General features: G+C 33.2%; 1 protein-coding gene across 1 annotated transcript in view; it reads left to right on the top strand.

Moving 5' to 3' along the window:
- Window positions 1-11,318: 11,318 nt before the first annotated feature.
- LOC123661829 overlaps window positions 11,319-23,859 on the top strand; it is an 88,939-nt gene continuing 76,398 nt past the window's right edge. The window contains exons 1-3 of the mRNA XM_045596769.1: window positions 11,319-11,472; window positions 18,213-18,481; window positions 18,872-19,138. Of these exons, the coding sequence (XP_045452725.1) occupies window positions 11,319-11,472; window positions 18,213-18,481; window positions 18,872-19,138 (690 nt within the window). The remainder of the gene's footprint in view (window positions 11,473-18,212; window positions 18,482-18,871; window positions 19,139-23,859) is intronic.

Below are 23,859 nucleotides of genomic sequence, written 5' to 3'. Positions count from 1 at the left end.
CAATTAGAAAAAAAGGAAATAATAATAATAATCGATCAGGTGGATGGGGATTTAGTCTTCTCGGTCGGTCCCGACCGGCCGATTTCCCACCTAAGCAACTTTATTGACAATAGCGAAATTTACCTTCGTATTCTAACGATATTGTAGCCATCCTTTCATTGCCTAAAAACAGGGACAATACGACATTTTCTAAAAATGAATCCTAACTATATCGATTAGTCGCCCCCGAAATCCCCTGCATACTAAATTTTATGAAAATCGTTGGAGCCGTTTCAGATTATATATTCAGATTATATATATATATATATACTAGCGACCGCCCCCTCCCCCAGTTTCGCACGGTTGCAAAAACTACCAGTATTCCTCTACTATATTATGCATGTATTATACATATAAACCTTCCTCTCAATCACTCTATCTATTTAAAAAAAAACGCATCAAAATCCGTCGCGTAATTTTAAAGATTTAAGCATACATAGGGACAGAGAAAGAGACTTTGTTTTATACTATGTAGTGATATATATAATATCTGAATTGGTCGTTTAATAGTATTAGATTATCGTGCTTGACTTTAATCAATTCATCATCATCATTACAGCCTATACAGTCCACTGCTGGACATAGGCCTCCATAAGTTTACGCCAAAAATAGCGTGAACTCATGTGTTTTGCCCATAGTCACCACGCTGGGCAGGCGGGTTGGTGACCGCAGTGCTGGCTTTGTCGCACCGAAGACGCTGCTGCCCGTCTTCGGCCTGTGTATTTCAAAGCTAGCAGTTGGATGGTTATCCCGCCACCGGTCGGCTTTTTAAGTTCCAATGTGGTAGTGGAACTGTGTTATCCCTTAGTCGCCTCTTACGACACCCACGGGAAGAGAGGGGGTGGCTAAATTCTTTAGTACCGTAGCCACACAGTACTTTAATCAATTGATTTATGTTAAAGATATTTCTATGGTGTTATGAAATGTCACTTAATGTTATATCAATGGCGTGTTTATCAATGTTTAAAGCGACGTCGTAACGTTCGGTTCCTCGAAGTCGCTACAAGCTGAACACCACGCCTCTTCCTGTGCCGGCCTCCGCGAAATTTTATCATTAGTTTTATCGTTTCCAATTTATTAAAAGCTTTTTTATATACTCATGCATGCATATAATAAACTTTTGTGACTATACATTTGTATGTGTCTGATAGCTTACGTATGCAAAATAGTTGGTAAAGTTCTATATATATAGTTTTGTATAGATATTTGCTCTCCCGAGTTCCGCACCGACTTCGTCCTAAGCCGAGGTGCGATCTCGCTAGGAGACACCCTTAGGATGGAACGAACATCCCGAGTCCTTCTAAAGGGCTCCCCTTCTTTCACGGCTGGAAGTCTCAGTACCCGGTCACCCTACCCGGTGACGCTGTAAGGGCCGATAGGGACAACAGTTCTAGACAATCCGAAAAAAAGCTCACCCGAGGCTACTGCCGTTTATTTTCTTTTTGATAGCTCACGCTTATAAATTACAGTTTTTTTCGGAACGATGTACTAAAAAACTCTACAGTAATTTCATACTTTGTAGACGGGTAGTGAAGTGCCCTGTGCATAACAAACGGCCACAGACCATGAAACAGTTCTTGAAATAGGATAAATCGATCATATGATAAACATAATTTGACGTCTTGTAATTATTAGTTTCTATAATTTTTTTAAAAATGAAATTAAAAATAGTATCCATGACTACAATATTTATTATTTGTAACGATTTAAGTCGAAATCTTGGAATTTAATTTTAAACCAAGAGTAAAGAACAACAACTCTGTTCATTCATTTATTTATTTTTTGACGGCTGCCTTAAAACATAACTATGTACGCGTTAGTAAAATTTAACTGTAAAACGCGTGGTTAATAAAGTCTAAATCAAGTTGATATCAAGAGTTATGAACAAATATACTTGGAAAATCACATCCCTACCTTTTTATTTATTTAACAAACTAACTAATAAACGAAGAATTAATATTTTTAAACTAAAAATGTTTCATATAAATCTATTAATAATAATTAATAATATAAAAATTCTTATTAATAATAAATAAAATCGATTAATATTTCAAATCGAATTGGTTACGTGTGAGGGAGTCACTAATTTTAAATTTTCTTGAACTATCAAAAAGAAAATAAAGGAATGGACAGGGTATAGTGCAAAATTTCAGAAGTAATAACAAGTCAATTAAATGTATTCTCCTATTATTTTTTCTTTATACTATCGATTAGTCTGTTTATATCAGCCCGATAAAATATTAGAGTTGAGTCTTAACTCTTAAACTTTTAGTTGTGAAACAATGGTCGCTCTTTGATGACTTAATTATATAATTGTTTAGCTGATTCGAATGTAGGTTTTGTATGCGATATATGATGTGTTTGGGTGGTTGAACGTTGCAATAAAAATGTTAATAGTACTGACGTGTCTCTGAGGGTGTTCACGGGAGTCATTCTCGCGCTGTGCATGTTTATTCATTACACTTTAGCTCATGAACTGCACTTAAATTAATGTGAACATGCATGAGACATGCTACTCCATTCTAATTTAGATTGATTTAAATTTAAATGCTATGTGGTAGTTTCATATTGAAAAAAATTACAATCGAGTTTTTTGTTATTGTAAGATGTATAGATGTTGTACGTTTTTTGTATACAGTAAAATTATTTATAAAAAAAAAGTTTGAAAAAGCAACTGTTATTGTAGTCTGAACAAGAACTTAAAATTACCAGCAATGATGAGAGGACATTAGTTATTATAGAAATCATATAGCAGCATTAAGCTGCTATCAAAGATTAAAAATCGACACTCTTGTCGAATCCCTCTCGAACCGAATCGAACTAAGCAATTTATAGTTAATATATGTATATTTAATTATTAATTTGTGGTGTACAATGAAATATAAAATAATAAGTAATAATGTACAATTTATGTACAAATCAAAGCAAAAAATATGGCTATAAGAATTATGTACCTGCAAGAGAAAGAAAGGGTACACTAAACAATGAAATAATTGCAACACCTTTTATGTTGCGTTACTTGTGTAAAAACTTTAATATTAATATTGTGTCCTTTCTTGGAACTTTTTTTTCGAGGAATTTTGAAATCCCAAGTATTAAGGATTAGGAGGCTTTCGGAAATCATTTCAGATAAGGTTTACATATTACGTGCTAATTCTATACGACAACCATTCAGTAGGATATAATGTAAAATCTTAATATGTATAAATTGTGCGTCACTCCTAAGCTATTTAACCGATTTTAATCTTTGCACACCGTGTGCAGTTTTATCCAACTTAAAAGATAGGCTATATTTTATTTCGATATACATAATTATTATATTCAAGAAAAAAAAGGCGCTAAAAAGTTCGCCAGGTCGGCTAGGCTAGTTATAATTTAAACAAATATATAATAATACTTTAATTATGTCTTCTGTCTAACATAGTTCACAATTTAACATTTAGAAATGATGATAAAACTTAATGTAATTATTGAGACGAGTAGTTAAACATTAATATATTTTCCATGTCCACTAACAACAATGTCTATACATTAACACTTAAATGTAAACCTCTAATTATTATTGAGTCTAGCACCGCTTTATAGCATTCTTTAATAAATAAAACTGAAGTATAATATAGCAGGGCTTTTAAATTTGGTGTTCAAATTCAAGCTTTGGTGTTTTAAATTTTTTTACTCTACTGATACTACGTGCTTAGTATCCCATGCTTGTCAGTGCTTTTGACCTATCAAATAATTTGGGGTTTTAAATAAATATCGTTTTGTTAGTTATCTATTAGCACGTGTTAGTTGGAGGATGTTATGGTTAATGGAATTGATTTGGTCTATTTGTATAAGTTTTGTGGAGTTTTAATAAAAAAAAAAAATATATGTCAGCAATTCACACACCGCAGAAGCGAAACTTCTGAAAAATCGTAGGAAGGTCGTTGCGATTGTCTATTGTCGATCATCATGGTCTCGTGAAAAAGGTCGTAAGCGCCATGCAAAACGCGTCAGTGCGTTTTGAGCAGTAATGTATTCTATCCCATTCTCTCCCAAACATTTATGTGATTCTTTCTTTATCGTGACGTATTTTTCGTTTCATAGAGTTTCAAATCACAACGATTCTAAAAAAGTTTCACTTCAAAAAACGACCGAAAAGTTTCCTATGCATTTTGACAACGTCAGCTTTTATTGTACGCGTTAAGATTTATAAAATAATTATAAATTATAGTTGTTACATAATTATTTTATCCGAAATTACTGAACTAATTTCAATAATTTGTTAAAAATAACAATATAGATTTTCCTGAAGTAATTATATTATACATAGGCTATAAAATACCATGCTGTAACTCTTATTAGTGAAACGTTAGAAAAAAAAATACAAACAAAAAAGTATAGGGGCTAAAGATTTTTTTAAAATAATGTTTTATGAAATAATTATTCAAAGTATAATTTATGATTAGCTTTTAAAATATTGAATTAAATTTCTTCTGCGACCTTAATGAACGTTAAATAAAATTTACATTGTACGCGCTTTGAATTCATTATTCGTGTTTGAAGACCAACGCCTTGATTGTGCAATTATTTGAATAATTTAACTGCAAAAATGAAATTGAAATAATTATATATTTTTATTATTTTTGAAGTTGCTGCAGTAGTTTGTTAAATTGAAAACGAAATTGATAAACGCTACTAGATACCTGTTAAGTGTACTAAGTGATATGATGTTTTTCTAGGGGCTGGAGGACGCCGAGCGTGTGTGGTCTTTTAAAAAAACCTCGAGAAGAAACAGATACGAAACATCCTATATCACAAAACGGAAATAAAAACATTTTGAACAGTGATTCATTGCAGTAGGGTCTAATTTTAGATGTTGTTATATTTGGGTCAGTATGTTTGATTTTTTTGTAAGTGTAATAGCGAAAGTGTTAGTTTTGGTGAAATATAAAAAACTATACTTTTATGCGGTTATGATTGCAATCGGATGCGGAATTATATTAACATCTGAGAATGCAAATTAGAATAAATTTGCAAAATGCGAGATTCACGCCAGACGTTGTGTGGGCGAACCATTGTTCTTTGAAATACTGTTATGTCGCTGATTTGTTTAATTACTGTATTATTCATTTTTATTGAAATTTAATTATTGACAAAATATTTAATTTGTAATTGAAAATATATGAGAAAAAACTAGGATCAATAACTTGTTTCCATTTTATTTCAGTGACATTTTGAAATTTAAGTTAAAAAGCATTAAATAACAATGCAATTTTCATACACATATTTTGTCAATGTCACTTAAGATGCAACACCAATGATGTTGATCGCTGTAGTCGTGATCATTCAATAAATTTAGAAGGAAGATGAAATAGTAGTAATTTCGTTGATAACTATAATATAATTTTATTGTCTATCAAAATGGGTACCGGCGTCCATTAATAAGCTAATGACAGCTTAGTTTGACAGCTGGTTATCGCGCCATCTAGCGGAAACAGTGTGATAGCGAGCGCGCGCTATACGTCAAAACACAAGGCCTTTTGATTTAGTGGCCGTTTCATCGAGAACTCCTTTGATTTATCAATAATTCCAAGCATGTGAGCTTGGTATTTTTAAGCACGATCTTACTTTCATGTCATACTATCTGAGATTAATCATTAATTATCGTGTTCGATGCGTATTCCGTATTATCTGATTTGGATGAGTAATTCTTTAATATCGTACTGGGAATGTCGAAATAAAATATTATAGCGTGTATTATGACGAAGTAATCGTACTGGGCCTGTTGTTATTAAGAGAGACAGATAACGTTTATATTTGAACTGACTGTTTATTGTTGAATTTATTACCGATTCTTCTCAGCAGAATCTATCTATTCTTATCAGTTCCGCAACGGTGGTAACTTTCCTATTATATAAATGGGTATTTTTAAAGACATAATAATATGATATCAAAAGTGCTTATGAACCCTATTTTAATGAATACGTATTTTTTTTATAAAGTAGAAGATTATAAAAGTTATAGTATTATAATATTTAAATAACTTTATAATCTTCTCATATACTAAAGTTGTTATATGAAATAATCGAAGACAGTTTATATGATGTTTTGTGTAAAAGTCTTCAGGAATTAATATTAGGAAATTAAAAAAGGCGAATGTGAGTTAAGCTGCGATTGTTTGTAAATAAGATGCGCCCGCGTCGTGGGGTGCGGCCTTAATCGGAAACACGAAGAAAGTGTGACCATTCGTACCTTTTATTTTTAAAAGATCATCATTGAATATATTAATGTATGGTATTTATGTTTGTATGATTGTACTATTTTCTCTAAAAAATTAATATTTTGTTACAGATTTGGAATTGTGCAATGACATTAAAAAAAGTAAGTAATTTTTTATACTTAATTTTTTTTTTACTTTTACTAGATTTTTTTTCTGAATATAATTGTGATTTTATAATCTGCGTATATTCACAATAAATTCATTGAGTTATAAAATCAAACCTCCTTCAATAAAACCATCCTCTTTCATCAAATGTATAGTAAAAAATATCATCTCGGTAATCTAATGATAACATCTTAAATAAATCACAATAACGATTTAGATTCACGATGGAATTGTTATGATTTATTCAAACGTGGGTCGATGTGAATAAACCTATATATTAACATAATACAATGATGGTTGACAGATCGGACGGATTCCATCAAAATATACTATATCTGTACCGCGACTATGTCCCTGATACAAAGTTAATGTGTGTTATACATGGATTTGTCAATAGTATAACTTTCCGGTTTTACTAAAAACGTTACAATAATAATTTTTATTAAAGAAATGTTGAAATGAAATATAACGAGGCTTTGAACTTAGTAAAAGTTTTGTTCTCACAACTAATTGAAATAATAATTGGTATTTTCAATATTAACTAATTTATTGGTATCGTCTTACAATTCAGCATATTTATATGTTTATTTATAATTTTACATTTTCGAGCCAATAGAGTTTTTATTAAAGTTTATGTTTATTTAAAAGTAAATATAATTTCCTTACATCTTTTCATAAGTACATTTTACTAAAAACTTTTCTCATTGATTAAATAAAGTTAATAAAATTTCAATACATAACAAACGGATAAAGGTTTGTTTTTAATATTAAATATTAAGGCTGACTACACGTATCGGACTATTCTTCGAAAATTGAAACGCAAAACGGAATTACCACAGCATTCTTGATTACGCTCATAAAGAAATTCAGAAGCAATTGATTCTTTTCAAGTCCATTGTATGACAGTTGTTAAAGTAAACGTCAATTATGTATAAACATGGAATGACGAGTTTACACTAAATTGAAAGTAGGTACTATAATTTATTATATTATCTATAATCCTTAAAAAATATTAGATAATCGCCATTATGTAATTATGTTGTAATTACATTTTAGTTAGCAAAAATTAGTTTGGTTTCTGTAACAACTCTCTCGTAAACCTTAAGCAAACGAGAAGAATGTATAGAATAGAGTAAGAGTATAAAAAAAGAAGAGAGAGGAGGTAAATTAAAAAGTTTACTAAATTAATGACTCTCCAAACGTCTGATAATTTGTGGTCAGCTTAAGCGAGGTTTTTTTTGTCTCCTCTTATTGAAATCGTCGTGACGTTATTTGAACGCTATCGGGAAGGGTTCTTATTGATTTTGACTGTTTGTTTTGATGGTGACTTTTCGAAGGCTAACGTAAAATATACAACCGTTGTCTTTTTTCTTTGAATTAAGTAAAACACACTCATTACGAGATAGCTTGGTTTGTGTAACTTAAAGATCTTATGTAAATAAATTCAATAAGGGTCGTTTGGCAGTAAGATATTATTTTTGATGTATTTATATTAATTAAAATGTAAAAGTATTTATATTAATTTATCTTAATAAAATAAATCTTTAAACGTATTTCCAATCACATGGTCGTTGACTTAAAAACGATTTTATTATAAATTTGTGTTGTGTTTTGTTCAATGTACAAACCATTATGTTGTCTGTCAATCATTAAAACAATAATAGGCTTATCTTAACAGAAAAGAGAAGAAAGATAAAGATAAGACACGAAATATTAAAATATGTTACCAAAGAAAATAAGTCTTTACAATATTGATGAGTGATATTTAAACATTAACCGTCTATAATATACTCGTAATAATATGCATGTCAAACTTTATATCGATATCCGACATAAGTATTTGAATTATATTAATGATGTCGATTGTCGATACGCGACAACACATGCCTACTGGGCCGACATCGATATGATTGATAACAGCACTGCTCGGTCTTTGGGTGAACGTAGATTTATAAACATTGCTACCCATCATTTAAATTTATTCCCAGGGCTATTTTATATATCAATAATCAGCTAAATAGTATTTCTTTCAAGCAGTGTTGTGTTTCTGTGGTGAGTAATAAGGAGACCAGAGCTTCTAGGAAAGGTCGGGTATAGGGTCGGCAATGCGCTTGCGACGCTTGTGGTGTTGCAGGCGTCTATAGGCCACGGTAATCGCTTACCATGTAAGCCGCACGCTTGTTTGCTGGCCAAGTTTATTAAAAAAAAAAAAAACATACAACTACTACCAAGCTTGGTTACATTAAATGTTAGGTACAGTTACAAAATGGTATCCATTTCGTGATGTGACCTATCTGCGGTTATACCATTAGTTTCCTGGTCTTTACGAGCACCACAAACGTTCAGTAATTAAACTTTGGTCTAACCTTTAACGATACCGCATACGCCATTGTCTCAACTGCTATGAAATTAACAACAATGTATATATATAATTGTAAAGCTGTTTTAAACCTACTTATTTGGTATTAGATGATACACGTAACTTAGTCTACATTGCCTATTGGTACAAAACTACTTTACGACAATATCAATACAGTTTCTATTGAGTTATAGTTGCACTTCTTAATACTGTATTAAGTTGAATTTTCCCCTATCACTCGATTTTCCTCAATATTCTTTGTGTATTTATACCTATATTATATCAGACGGTTATAATTTTATTACACGCTCATACTACATAATTATATGTATATAAAATTGTTTTAAAAAATATTAGTTTTATGTTCATTGATATTAAATAGTAAAAGATTTGTTGAGTACTTCGTTCTTTGATAAAATATTTATACTTAGACAAAATTTTGACAACTTGTTACACAAAATATTCTTGAAAATGATTGTGAATAAAAATGTTAGCAAAGTGTATATTTTAAATTCCTTGAAAGATTACTTAGTTTATATAAAGGAGAATTAGTTTTCTTTGCTTTATGTATGCATATGATGTATATTCAATATAACCATATATGTATATGTATGAATAGACTGTATTATTTCTTTGAACGACGGAAGTGACATTAGCTCGAGTTGTCCAACACTGAATATCACATCCTTTCGGTATCTTTATTGTATTAAAACCAAGAAAAACAATTAAAAAATTGATTGACTAGTTAAAAACTTAAAGAAAAACATTATACGTATTTTTGTATTCACTGAAGAACTAGTTTCAGGTATTTAGGTATATAGATATAGAACAAAACATTTGTTATGATTAGTTATGTACCACTAAGCCTCTAACATATTTGTGTGCATTTTACCTACTTATGTACAAAATACCGTCCAAATATACAATTTCTTCCTCTTTTGAAGGCGATTAATTAATTATTGTTATTTGATATGAAGGATTTTTTTAAATTGAATTATCGTGTCTCAAACATAACATAATTTTGTGATCTAAAAAATGACGGGACTTCCTGGACTCCCTTCCTCTAAAGCTCATCGGTCGCGGCGAATTCACGGATTTATGATTTTCCCTTCTGCATGACTCAGTTCAAATAAGCGAGAATCACAAAGGCTTTTTATATGCAATGCAATGATCGTTGTTTACAGTTTACGGAACTGAGTAATGTAAACACGAGAGAGCCTTGGCGTTTACATGACAAGTTCATGTTTTACAAAATATTAATGTCATGTGTCATTCGATCGCACGGAGTGATCGAAAAGGGTTCAATAAGTATTGTATGTAAGCAAAGTTATACTTTTAGTTTGACGGTCCACTTAGCGCGACGCAACGCTCGGACTTCGAAGGAAAACGACATGTTACATTTATAAAGATTCTTCGAACTATCACCCCGCGGCGGCGCGGGCGCGCCTACACACGGCACGCAATAAAACCGATCGATTATTACCTATTTGTGTGAAAAGCGGAAGGAATAGGGCCAGCCAGCGTTGAGGTGTGCTGCAGGCACGAGCGACCGTCGGCGACGCTCGTGAGAAACGTCAATATTTAAACGGCTCGCGTTGCTACGCTTAGAAATTGTCTCAACGATTTCGATATTTTCCAATGTTAAATATTATCTTAATAGTTCGTATGACCGATGTACCGGCGCACTCTATTAATTGCTCATCGATGTTGTCGTTCGCCTTGCGTCATTTGTACCACTGTGCTAACATAGATTTATCTCGATTCTAATTCGAAAGAACCCGTTTTTATTTGCGCTTTCTACGCATAAATAAATATATAATTATTAAGGTATATTAACGCCGCAGTATGTAGCACGCGTCAATCAAACGGAATGTACACGAAATCCACCGATTTGTTACTCCGCCATTTTGAATCATTTACAAAAGCATCTGCCATTTCGGTGACAATAATTAAGAGAGGTATTTGTGAACGACCGCTTTCTAGTTTTTGTTTTTCTAGAATAATTATCATTACAATAAGCCATACGTCCACTCCTTCTTATCGGTGTTGCGGTACTTTGAATGAAAATAAGTACTTGAATTATATGTCGTTTTTTCTGAAATAGTTCAAATATGTTTTATTGACAAACTATTTTTTAAAGTCTTACAAATATCAAGCAACATTGCTAATGATCGAGGAGAACTGAACGCGAGTTTGTACGTAATCGACGCTGAAAATATTTTAGCGAGTATTTGAAGCGTTAAACAGCTGTTAAGCATGAGTTAGCGGCGCGTCGCGTCCAGTGCGCTGTGATGTGTGCCGGTGACGGCGCGGCGTCACGCCGTCAATGGGTCAGGTTATTTACCTCTCCTTATCACCTTTTGTTTTGCTCAAACACTTGGCTCATTTTGAATAGTTGTAGTAGCTTCCTGCCTTCGTACGTACGTTCAGTGTTCGATGTATGTCAACTAATTTATTGACCGATGTAGTCGTCACTTTAACTAGATCGCTTTAATTTCGGGGATCCTTTTTTCGTGTCACAAAAAACTGATAGGACAAAAAGCGTTAGATGGAATGTTTGAACAAGATATCATTGGAGATCGAACAGTGAAGGGCAACAGTGAAATAGAAGGAGCCAAGCTATTCGAAGGGATATCTAAATATAAAAGCATCGGAGGCCGATCGGCGATACAAGTCCTTGTGTCCACATTAGCATCTCGACGCAGGAGTGTGTGCAAACATTGAGGGTCATCTGATGAAATGTTCAAAGGCTTTTAGTTCCCGAGAATTATTAAATGAAGCCCCAGGATCGTAATGTAAACACCGCGTGTTTGTCGAGCCAAGAACCTGTTGCTTTGTCGACGGTTTGATGTGAGGTTCGACTTATTGGCGGTTATTTTATGTCCGCTAATGTTAATGTTACTGCGGCAGTTAATAACGCAACATTGTGACATACTCGGAAACTATCCTTCTTAAATGATATCGATGTGTGTCCGCTTTTGTTCGATTTTATGCACTTTTATGGTGACTATTGAATGTCAACATTGAAAAGAGATGCATAAAACTATCTCATGCAATACTATGGCAGTTCCTATGCAATTAAACGATGATGCCTTATGAGTAGGACGGACAAGCTTATAACTTAAATAAGTATCTTGTACAATCAACGATTCCTTCGACGGTTACGCAAACTCGAAGGCAGATTTCCCTACACCGTCAACAATGCATTGCACAAATGAATGTCGCAATAGGTTCGTCAAACGGCAGATATATGTGGATATCTAGACAAACACGTAGTTAGGTCTAGGTAAACACGCAGGTAGCAGCGATCCTGGTGCTAACTCTGCTAATGTGTGGACAAAGCTGGTCGTGACGGATATCGCTAATAAATGTTCCAGGGAGCGAGAATGCGCGAACGCTCACATCACGTAGCCCTCGGGATCCTTTTGTTTTATTTCCTTTTGTCAGAATCCTACAGGTTTTTTGAATCAACAATTAACTACAAATTAAATTTCATACCAAGTTAAGTCAAGTATAATGTGTACAGTATTAAAAGAAATTTAACAAATCAAATATTAGCGATTGCGATTGAATATCAACGCTCTCAATAACCATTCGATTGACACAAGTTCTCGATATTTTTCAAATCACGCTTTCGCACCAGCGATATTTCCAACGTCATTAACAACTTAACGAACAATATTTTATTACTGGTGTATTTACATTGAATATCAAACAAGCAAGTGAACACGCCATCTTTATTACAAGTTTCTATTTGATTACGAATCATAAAAGCTACTCGCATATAGGCGATTATGATTGCTATATCTTTATACTCGTATATATTGTATTGAGTCGCGTCGGTTTCACTGAGAACTTTATCTTTAATAATCTCGTCTCGGATTAGGATTCAATATTCGTCGTAAAACAAATTTATGGCCAGTAAAGATTCGTCTTCGGTAATATTTTCGTAAAGTAGCGTTTTTCTAAGTATCGCTCATTCATTGATATCGTTACAGAATTTACTAACGCGCTAATATAAATCTTATGGCCAACAAAATTAGGTTTAAAGTCTGCAGCATGCGTTTCATAAAGGCGTTAATCAATGGTGTGTCATTCTGTTTGTATCGCAGCCAGTATTGGTTCGGGAATCTTCTGAGAATGCTGTCGAGTTCGTTCCTTATTTGTTCAAGTAGTAAGCGACTCAGTTTTAAGGGCGTCGATTGACTTTACTTTCATTACTTTTTAAATAATCGCTTCGACAGTATTAAGTAGATTATATCGAGAAATCAATGTAGATAAGATTATACAAATAATATTAAGATTTACAATACACACTTATTGGCATCTAGGGAAGCAATTAATAATATTTTGGACTTAAATAACATTTTAATTGCGGCTATAAAAACTCTTTAAAAAGTCGATTAACCCAATAGGTATCAAAACTTCAAGCAGCTAAAATGTCGAGAGGCGTCGAGTACCTACATTCCATACGTAAATAGGAAAATCTAAGAATATGCAATATCTAATGAATACAACAATTTCATGTAAACGATTTCCAATGTAAAGCGGTTACAATAGATGTACGCATCATGACCCTTAGGGCATTTAGCTGCGAGCGGAGATAAACATTACGCCGTTTGAAGTGTTAAGTTGTAGTGAAATTCCGGTCACTTTTATTGACATATACATACAATATAACATATGGCCATCTTATCGAAATACAGTTAATGTTTTATTATAAAATCACGCGCCGATTTCGACATCTATTAACGCGCTACAAATTTTGTTTGATTAGAAATTAGCGTGGGTTTTGCTAACGTTAACCGTCTCATCTCCGTGTGTTGATTTTGTCACTTTGTTGTACGTGAATAATATAATCATATGATATAGTACAAATGTATTTACTCATCTAATACGTGTTTTGATACTTGTATCAGAAATCGTCTTATGTTTATTGATAGAGCGTTTAAATCAAATTGTGGTCAAGTAAAAAAAGCACGGAATTCAGTAGCAATTGTGAACCATGAGAAAGTTGAAACATAATAAGTCGCTTTATAGGAATACATTTATTGATATAACTTTTGAGGGTTCGGCATACTTTATTATTCTATTTTATTAAATTTATTATAATAATTTCGAACTATTGGCTGTTCTTATGTCATAAAATAAAGAGTTCTTTGTACGTCCCATATACATAAAGGTATATAGTACATACTTAATATAATAAATGTCCGAGTTTAATGATCTGTTAGACCAGTTTTATAGTTTTCAAACTTTAATTTTATATCTTACAGCCAGAATTGATAGCGAAATCTTACAAAAGTCTTGATTTTTTTAGCCTTAGAAACAAAATAGAAGTCCTTCAACCTATCTAGGTAGCATCAAAATAAAACTAAAACTATTGCTAATATGAAGCAATCGTAGTTTAAAATAAACGTAGGGTTAAGTCATGTAGATCGCTGATAATTTGCATCGTCGTTAATATAACATGTAAATATTTATAAAGATATATATGAAGGAAGTTTAAATAAAATCATTTGCAAAAGTGAAATAGAAAGAAGTTTGGATGGAACCGAAGGAGGACCCTAAAAAGCATCGTTGCGGGAAGGTTGCGTGTCGTTCCCGACGAAGCGTTTATCCGAACGAAACATTTCACCGATAATAACTCCACACAATATAATAATGCGAATAATAAATAAAAATGGAAATAAAATAATAATTTTAATGTCGTAATTGAGGCCGCGGGCCGGCGGCGACCGCGCTCATTTCGAACGATCTGATTACCTACCTACACTTTTGTTATATTGATTCCGATGGAACTCCAAGTACTCTGCTATCGGGACTGGTTCCCTGCCTCATTACGTTCGGTTCGCGTGAAATGGATCCGCAATGCCTTGTTTTCATATATAAACGCGCCATTATAACTAGCCTTGGGTCCGTAATGCAAGGTTTGTCATCGATGTTCGGTGTGGCCGATTTCTTGGAAAACGAGCTATTCAATAACAGATATTAAGCGCGAAAACATTGCAAGGAGAATAGAAATTTTGAAACTATTTGACGTTTATTGCAATCGTTTATGTTTATAAATTCTCGAACGTATTACTTTTAACTAAAATATACTCGTAGTAAATACTGATGAAAACTGTAACCTAATTGTTATATGATTTTACTCAATTGATAGCTCTTTTTAGACATAAGTATTGTAAAAAGTAAAGATGTATGTGTCGTCGGTAAGTTGTAAAAAAAAAGTTTGTGTGAGTAATTCGCGAATGAAATTTTTGAAAAGTCGTAGGAAGGTAGGCCTCAGCAATTTGTTCTATCGACGCGACGATGATCACGGTTTCGTGAAAAAGGTTGTAAGCGCCATTTACATTTCAACGATTTTTAAATCACAGCGATTCTAAAAAAGTTACACTTCAAAAATACTAAACTTGTTTTACTAATTAATTAGATTACCTAGAAATATCATATATATAATATTATAAAGGAACAGTAAAGTCTCTAGCCTTTACGATATAAATCTTTGACTACATTTTTATACTATGTATGTAGGTACATATGATAACAGCTTGTAATAAAATATATAATGTTTTGTATCTGCGTAAATTTAAAGCATCGTTATAGGTCCCTTCGGGTGTTTAGTATTCGCCATATGTCATCCATGTCGTTAACATCACATACATGTGCCCGAAACAATTTACCAAAGTTAGCGCCTCGGGCGAGATATTTTATCAACCGCAAACAAATACAATATACTGAAAAAAAAAGTGTGTATTTATGTACGCACGTTAAAAGTTATACGTCATTGGCTAGCTAACTTTACGTTGTTAACTTCTTCGTTGACTAGTTAACTTCAGGGTGTCGGTTTTTTCGTGACGGTGTGCGTGCACATCGTAAAAATTTACTCTTATAATTTTTCCCTAACACGCTAAAAGGTATTCACCTAACTTCAAAAATGTAACTTTAATATTTAATATAAAACAAAATTATCATCCAGATAATTTAAAAGTAATGTCGGTTTTAATTATAACTATTGTCTTCATTGGACATAACATTTCAAACCATAATTATGTAAACAGAAATACTACATAGATGAAATAATGTGGTGATGAGAGTTAATTTGTTTTATCGATTTAATATCTTGAATTACTTTACCAGCTTGCAAGAAAAGTGCTTTACAATTCCCGCTTAAATAAAACTGTTACAGGCAATAAAAGATCACGATCAAATCTAACATAAGTAGGGTAGTAATCGGTAGATTAGGAAAAGGAAAAAAGGAAGGCTTTCCTCTACTAATGTGGTAAATAAGAATACCTATGTTTTACCTGTTACTAAGTGATTACCATAGCTATAGGTACAACAGCATGAGCATAACAAAGGCGTTGACGACACTACCCCCGAACTTGACTAGGAGCTTTGACTACCTTAGGTACTCATAACAGAAAATAGCTCTATTCGAAAACAGTATTATTTGTCTGTGTTCTTCTCTAAGATTGAGATACGTCCGTCGGGCAGCGGAATGTTCCAGACTATGAACAAAGTATTCCCTGCTGTGGCATACCTCAATGGCTTTGCTTTCTATTATTCAAATAAATTTCGAGTTTAAACCACAAAACGAAGGAAATATAATATGTACGGAAATATAGCGGATGGAAATGTTAAACATTGTTAGTTATTGAAGTATCAATCAAAATGTATTTAGCGTTACCCGTACGTGATTGTTCGCGATTAATAGCTTACAGTGACCTGATTGCGCTGGCTTAGTGCGTAACCACACTAGTAATATCGATACGAGGTGTCGAGTAACAGTAGTAAAAGTTCGTTAATAGTTGTTCTCTATTTAAAATGTAGCTATTTGAGTTCGGTTCACATATTCAGAAAACGCATAGATTTGCATACGAACCCTTTAAATTTCGAACAAGATTTTGTCTAATTTCAACAGTTGGTGTGCAAGACGAAAATTAATGTAAGTTAATGTAATTTCTATGTATGTTTACATTTTGGATTATCTGGAATAACTAAATAATTAAATATCTTAAGCTAAATTTTGAAACGAAAGATTGTTTTTCATTGTTATTAATATTTTTAAACCACTCTGCAGCTGTATGACGAATTGAGCTCCTTTTTATTATTATATATTATTAAGTATTTACGAGCTACAATGTTCTATGCGATATGCTTCAATCTTCCTTCTCAATATGTTCATTTACATTATGAAATAAATGATATTAATCACAACGTCGAACATGCCAAATTAAGTTACTTTGTTTGCGTAAATGACCTTGGAGACAAAGAAAACATGAGGGAACTATTAATTTTTTGCTATTATATTTTATCAAATATAATTTAAATACAATATTTCAAAAAGAATCAACTTAAAGTTTTGAGTTATTATTATTATGAAGAAGTTTTTTTAATGTCGCCGTCTGTATGTTAGAGACGACGCAAAGTTGTTCCTACTTGTGTCGCAATCATAAAACTTCATTAGAAAAGGCAAAAGAAATCTTTTCACAAAAATAAAGCTGATAATCTCTCCACAATTGTTAAGAATTGTCAACAAAAAAAAAAATCTTTACTAATTGTTTGATTCGAGTTCTTCGGAACTGAGCTTTGTTCAAAATACCCCTGTGTCGATGACTTAGTAAGGCACGATAAGCTTCCATTGTTCCATAATTCCTATCATTGTTCCTATTTTTTTCTTATCTTTGTAATAATATAGTGCAATTATAATAAATAGATAACACGGTGTTACGTAAAAATTTTGAACTATTGTGTATGATGTAATAATAATAATATTAATAAAAACTCTTTTTTGTACACAGTACATACAGATGAGTACAAAAGGTGTACGATGTGCTACATTAATACCTATAGAAATAACTTCTCATTTTTCTACTTTACTTACAACAATATCAAACAATTTCAGTGTGAATTTAGACGAAAATACGTTTTGTACAATTGTTTTAGTCAATATTACCCCGTTGCGGTAAAAGGGTAACTGTTGCGGTAGCTTTGACTAAATCATACAAAAACAATTTTTAGTGTTTACATGGTACAAAACAGCAGTAAGTCTGTAATTCTGCAATTAAACAAAGTTGTATTTCATACACGCAACAGGACATTTGCAGAAGAACGACGTTTAATGAGTCTCAAGTGAATTTTACCTTTTTATATATAATCGTCTGACGCCTCGCGACATTTATAAGTAATTGCCGTTTTAAACAACTAGTCCACAGGACACCTGCTTTTCTCTTATAATTTTAAAATGCACCAATTACTTAAGTCGAGACCCCAAACACTTAGATATATAGAAATAGAAAAATCAGAATACACTTTGTTAATCCGCCTGTGACGATACTTATACGATTGTTCGAGAACTTATATATACGCACTTTATTATAAAATATTTAGTAAAATTTAAATAAGCTGTTCAGTTTTAAACATGGCAAAAATTCAAATTCTAAGTTTTTCTTTGTCTTCCACAGTCTGCGCGTTTAGAAGGCGAATCCTCCGGAGAACAATCTTGTGAGAGTTCAGACGAGGGTGTAGGTCAAGAGATACCCTTGATTCATCAGTCGCAACACCTACCGCAGCATCAGTCCTTGCATCAACCCCCCACACCACCACGTCACCATATGCCACACCATAGAAATTTAAGCCATCAGATAAACAATCATCAGATTAATCACACCCATCAGAGCAACTCACCTCGACCTATGGATAGAGAGTCTAAGGTAAGTCGTCTTTTTATACTAAAAATTTATATAAACGTTTTGCCTATTTTTAGAACTGTAACAGGTTCTTTAAAGTAAAGTGGAAAAAAACTACTTAAACAAATGTAATTTTTATTTTTTTCTCTATTTCTCGCAGTTACGTTTTATATAAAGAAAAGACGGCTAGTCTCGCCAATGATTGAATTATATTCTTTGACCGGTCGAAGCTGAGCGCTTTACCAGTATAATTATAGTTAGTGATCGATACTTCAAATATCATATCATTCTCGACATGTTCGAGTCCTCTGACTAAAAACAATCAACTTATTTCTATTCTATTCTATCGATTTTTATTTTTCACAATGAAGGACTAATTTTAGAATGATAATAATGGACAAACTATTTTCACAGGGACGTGATGACTTCGAAGCTCTCAAGACCTCGTTACACCCTCACCTGTCTTCTTTGGCATCATTAGCACAAGGCACGTCGTTGTCGGCTCCCAGTAGCGTGTTCTCTCTCGCTGGTGGTAGTGCTAACTTCGCGTACACTCCACCAGCTTTCCTCGCCCCCGCCCCTCCCCCTCCCGCGCAGCCAGCAGGATCAGCGTCATCTTCCTCATCAGAGGGAAGTGCAGCCGGATGGAGTTTCGAGGAACAGTATAAACAGGTTCGTCAGGTATGTAGAGATTTTAATGTTTTATTTTGTGTTTTCGTGGCTTTTTTAGACGATTAGGTTGGCAAACAAGCGTACTTTTCACCTGATAATATAAACGTTACCGTAGCCTATAGACGTCTTTAACATCAAAAGAATTGCAAACGTGTTGCCAAAGCTAAGCTTAAAGCTGACACTGCCCAGGAGGACTGGCCACCTTACTCACCACGGAAACACAACACTGTGTCCTACCTGAATAAAAGTTTCTGATTTTAGAATATTAAACGTCACTTATTAGGTTTAAGTGTTATAAAAAATTGACATCGAGTGGTAACTGTTAGTGTACATAAAGCATAGTAAATATTTACTCGATAATAACATAATCATCGTAAACTTTTGAACCCTTCAAACAACCCTACGATACTTTATTCATAACTTCCATCACATTACGTCGGTATATCCAATGTGTGCTTTCTTTGGCACCCTGACGTAACCCGTTCGTTTCTTTGTTATATATTTCATTGGTCTTTACAAACGAGGGGTCATTTTGTCCGGATTGAATAATAATAATCTGTCGCCCGTAGCGCTTGATGGGGATAGTCGAGGGTTGCGCAGATGTAATTTTAAAATATATTTAGAGTAATATTATTTCACAATTCGTGCGTTAAAAATATAACAACAATTGAAAATTTAATGTTATTTTTTGCTCAACAAATTGGGGTGGGAAACTTTTTATAAGAAAGTCTACTTATGAAGTAAATGAGACCCACAAGCTGAGTTAATTCAGGATATTAAAGTGTTTTGACTGTCAGGAATCACTTCATTGTGATATTGTTTTCCCTTTGCTCCGTATCACCTTTCACGACGTGGGTGTTGTTAACAAGCTGTTAAGTCTTTTATCATCGGAAGAAAGAAATAAAATTATCGGCTTTCATTGATCACGCTTGCATTACCTTGTTACAAGGCGATTAACGGTAAGAATATGTAAAACGTGTGTTTAAGACGGCTGGATAAGGACTACCATTCATTATCATACTTCCCCGAAGCCCGTTCGCTTAAAAAAAACGGAAGAAGATCCTGTAATTTGCATATTATGTAATTATCTCAAAAACAATTATATAGAGGATTGGATGTTTCTCGAAAATTAGATGTTATAAAATAATTGTGATCTCTGGGCGGTAGTGTAAGTTTGCGAATAGTTAGCGCGAAAATCGCTTTGCGTTTTTTTAATGTATTGAACACTTGTAGATGCAGTTATTATATCAGAAAATTACTATAAAAGCCTAATAATATGTACATATACTTTACCTAAACTTCTCGCTATAATCGTAGTGTGAGGCCTTATTTTTACGTGGGGAAAATCCTCGTGGATACCCGTCTGGAGCCTGAGCAGCCGTCTGAGCAGACTTCCGCCTGAATGGGGCGAGATGGGGTACTGTAGCTGCATTTGTTTTTAAAAGAACTATATCAACAGCAATACAGCTTTTAATGCTTGGATAGATTGATTAATTCGTTGACTTTTTAAATTATAAATATGTGTAAAAATTAATTCTATCTTCATTGAAGAAAAACATCGTACAGGAACGCGCAGTATATTGAGTTCTTAATCCTTTTTAATGACTTAGTTTGTATTTTTGCATAACCTATGATATATTTAAATACTGAACAAGTATGAATTTTATGGGACTTAAACTGTTTTAATGGTTCAGATGTTTCGTCCGTTGCATAAAGTAATCGCATGAGTGGTGAACTTTTGCAGCGTCGCATATGGCACGGTTTTGACTAAAATTAACGTGTTTACTGCTTTTATCTCAGTCTTCGCGCTCCTTGCCTCACTTCAAAGGACATTCAATCGACTCCTTTGTGCTATGCGGATACTTTATAAATGTTACGAGTTTACGAATGAAAGTGAACCGTAAGTGGTTCACGAAAAGTATCGAAGTCTATTCTTTTTTGAATTTCGAAACCGTCTTTTCCACTTCCAATTTACGTATCCTCGTTACCTTAAAAGTTTCACTTATAATAAAAAACCTTTCGTGGATGTAGGTCAAAATTAAATAGCTTCTTGAGAATTATTACCCGATTGTTGAAGAATTATGATAAAGGATTCAATGTTTTACTATGTATTAAGTCCTTGCTTTCGCAACTTACCATAAGGCGTTGGTCAGGAACCTTTGTTCCTTGCCCTTTATAAGGGCACGCGCTAATTCCCTTTACTCGTAAATCGAACCGCATCACACAATGCGTAGCCACACAAAGAACCTATGTAATAATATTCTATTCTGAAGCAACATTGTGGAGGTGTGAATGTCGTCCAATTAAAATGTAGTGTTAATTTATTTAATCTCCATTTCTATTGAGCGTACAGACGCTAAAGTGATTTGTGAAGTTATTAATAATTTACTTTGAAATGTATCGTCGGCCGTCGCTTAGACGTATTTAAATAAATTAAAGATAAGACAACGTTAACAAAATTGCTTTAAGACACGCTGGATACTTTTTGACTTCCTATTATTAATAATTGTGTTTGCTTACAAATGAAAAAAAACGACTTCAGTTAAATCGAAAAGTAATACAACGTATGAACACGAAAAAATAGTCAAGTATATACGCATTATTAAATATAACTCGAAAAGTACTTGTCAGATCTCAATTAAATTTAAATGGAACCACTCGCGCCACCTTTCGTTTAAAAGAAGTCATCGAAATCGGTCCACCCAGTCAAAAGTTCTGAGGTAATACATAAAATAATACAATTGAATTAAGAACCTCCTCCTTTTATAAAAGTCGGTTTATTATAGTCAATTTTTTAAAATGCAAACTGAGGTAGGGCACAGTAGGAAATTTCCTGCTCAAAATTTGGAGCAGCCCGACTGTGGTAGTACCTCGACCTTACAGAAGATTACAGCTAAATAACACTGTTTTCAAGCAGTGTTGTGTTCCTGTTTGTGTGTAAGGTGACCAGAGCTCCGGGGGGAACTGGGGATGGGGTCAACAACGTGCTTGCGACGCTTCTGGTGTTGCAAGCTTAGTGTCTATAAGCTACGATAATCGCTTACCATCAGGTGAGGTTTACTTACATTATTATAATGAAAATAACTAAAATATTACATTAATAACACCATCAGTTGTAACAAAAGAAGCATAAATATAACTCCTGTATATTTTTATCGTATTGAAAATGAAATCCGTGAAGGCGCGATAAACTGAATTTAACATGCAACATTGCGGCGCGTTTGATACTGTTCGCTCTCGATTTGACGTGCTCGCTTTGTGCGATTCAAGCGAAACCACGGTACAAACTAGTTTTTTTTTAATACTACTAGGTTTGCAAATAAGCGCACGGCTCACGCGATGGTAAGCGATTACCGTAGGCTACACAGACGTCTGTACCACTAGAAGCATAGCAAGCGCGCTGTCGCGTCCAGGAGCTCGGGTGACCATCCTCACCACAGGAACACAATACTATATATAATACTTGTGAGCAATATTATTTAGCTGTGATCTCCTCTAAGGTTGAGATTCTTCCTCAGCCGAGCTGCTCCAGATTTTGATAAGGACATATCTTCCTGTGCCCTAAAATGTACATATTATTTAAAACTTTTTTTTTTAATTTTTACTACGCTTTGATAGCATTTTGTGTTTGAAGGTTATTTATGATGCTTTGATAGTAATTGCTAGGGTAATTCGTTCTGCAGCGTTTCCTATTCGTATGTAACGAAGAATATTTATTTATAAAACTAATATGCTTAAGTAAAAAATATTATCGTCTTGATTTTATTGAACATTATTAGACGTGTGAACTCTCTAATATTGCTATTTTAAATTTCTCTTATTTAATCATTTTAAAATCATGTTTATCGTATAACATACAAAAATAGTCATAATTTGAACACGACCGTTGTAGTTTGAAGTGGACCTAGAATTTACTGTCTAAAAGTAGTCTGCATTTGATTGACTAATCGTGGAAATTCACCAGAGCGTTATATACAGTACTTATACAAGTGTTAAAAAATATATTAAAAAGCTGTGTTTCAATATACAAATAACCAAATTAATTACTTACTAGAAAAGGATACCAAAGGATAGACAATCTTAAGGAATTCAATTGAAATATATTTCAAATTGGAATCATAATTTATTTCATTTCACGTTCAAACAGAAACAAATAACAATATATATACGAATGATACGCTTAATAGGTGTCACGTAGTTATCTTATGGGGCGCTCACGCCGGTATTGCATTTGTCAAAACCCGCGAAACACGCTGGGGGGCACCCTTGTTTATGGTGTACACGTTTGATTTATATAATTTATCACTTATAATTTCGCAATATATTTGTCATTATTTTAAGAACCACCAGATGCTATCAAAACGTTATTTCTCTACCGATGAGTTATATTCTTTTCGATTATTTTTAAACGCGTAATTTGTGAGTTTCTTTTTGATTTTTTTAGCGGAATTTACATTCTGGATCGTCGGTAGTTTCTCATTAACTATATTTAAATACGTAAGTATGAGTATAAATGCTATCGAAGTCTACTTGAATTAAGTACAATTTTGATGCCATTTATGAAAATTGAATGAAATATAATCAATACATATAATAAACATGTAAATATTTGTGCACGTTTATCTCAGAAACGGCCTATCCGATTTAGATGCGGTTTTCACTAATATATTGTGGGAGGCTCACTTAATATTTAGTGTTTGTTTCATGTCAATCGGTTTATAAAAAAAACA

This window comes from Melitaea cinxia, chromosome 17, assembly GCF_905220565.1.
Source record: "Melitaea cinxia chromosome 17, ilMelCinx1.1, whole genome shotgun sequence".
Lineage (NCBI taxonomy): Eukaryota > Metazoa > Arthropoda > Insecta > Lepidoptera > Nymphalidae > Melitaea > Melitaea cinxia.
Note: the sequence above shows the minus strand (reverse complement) of the source record. Positions and strands in the feature narration are given on the sequence as shown.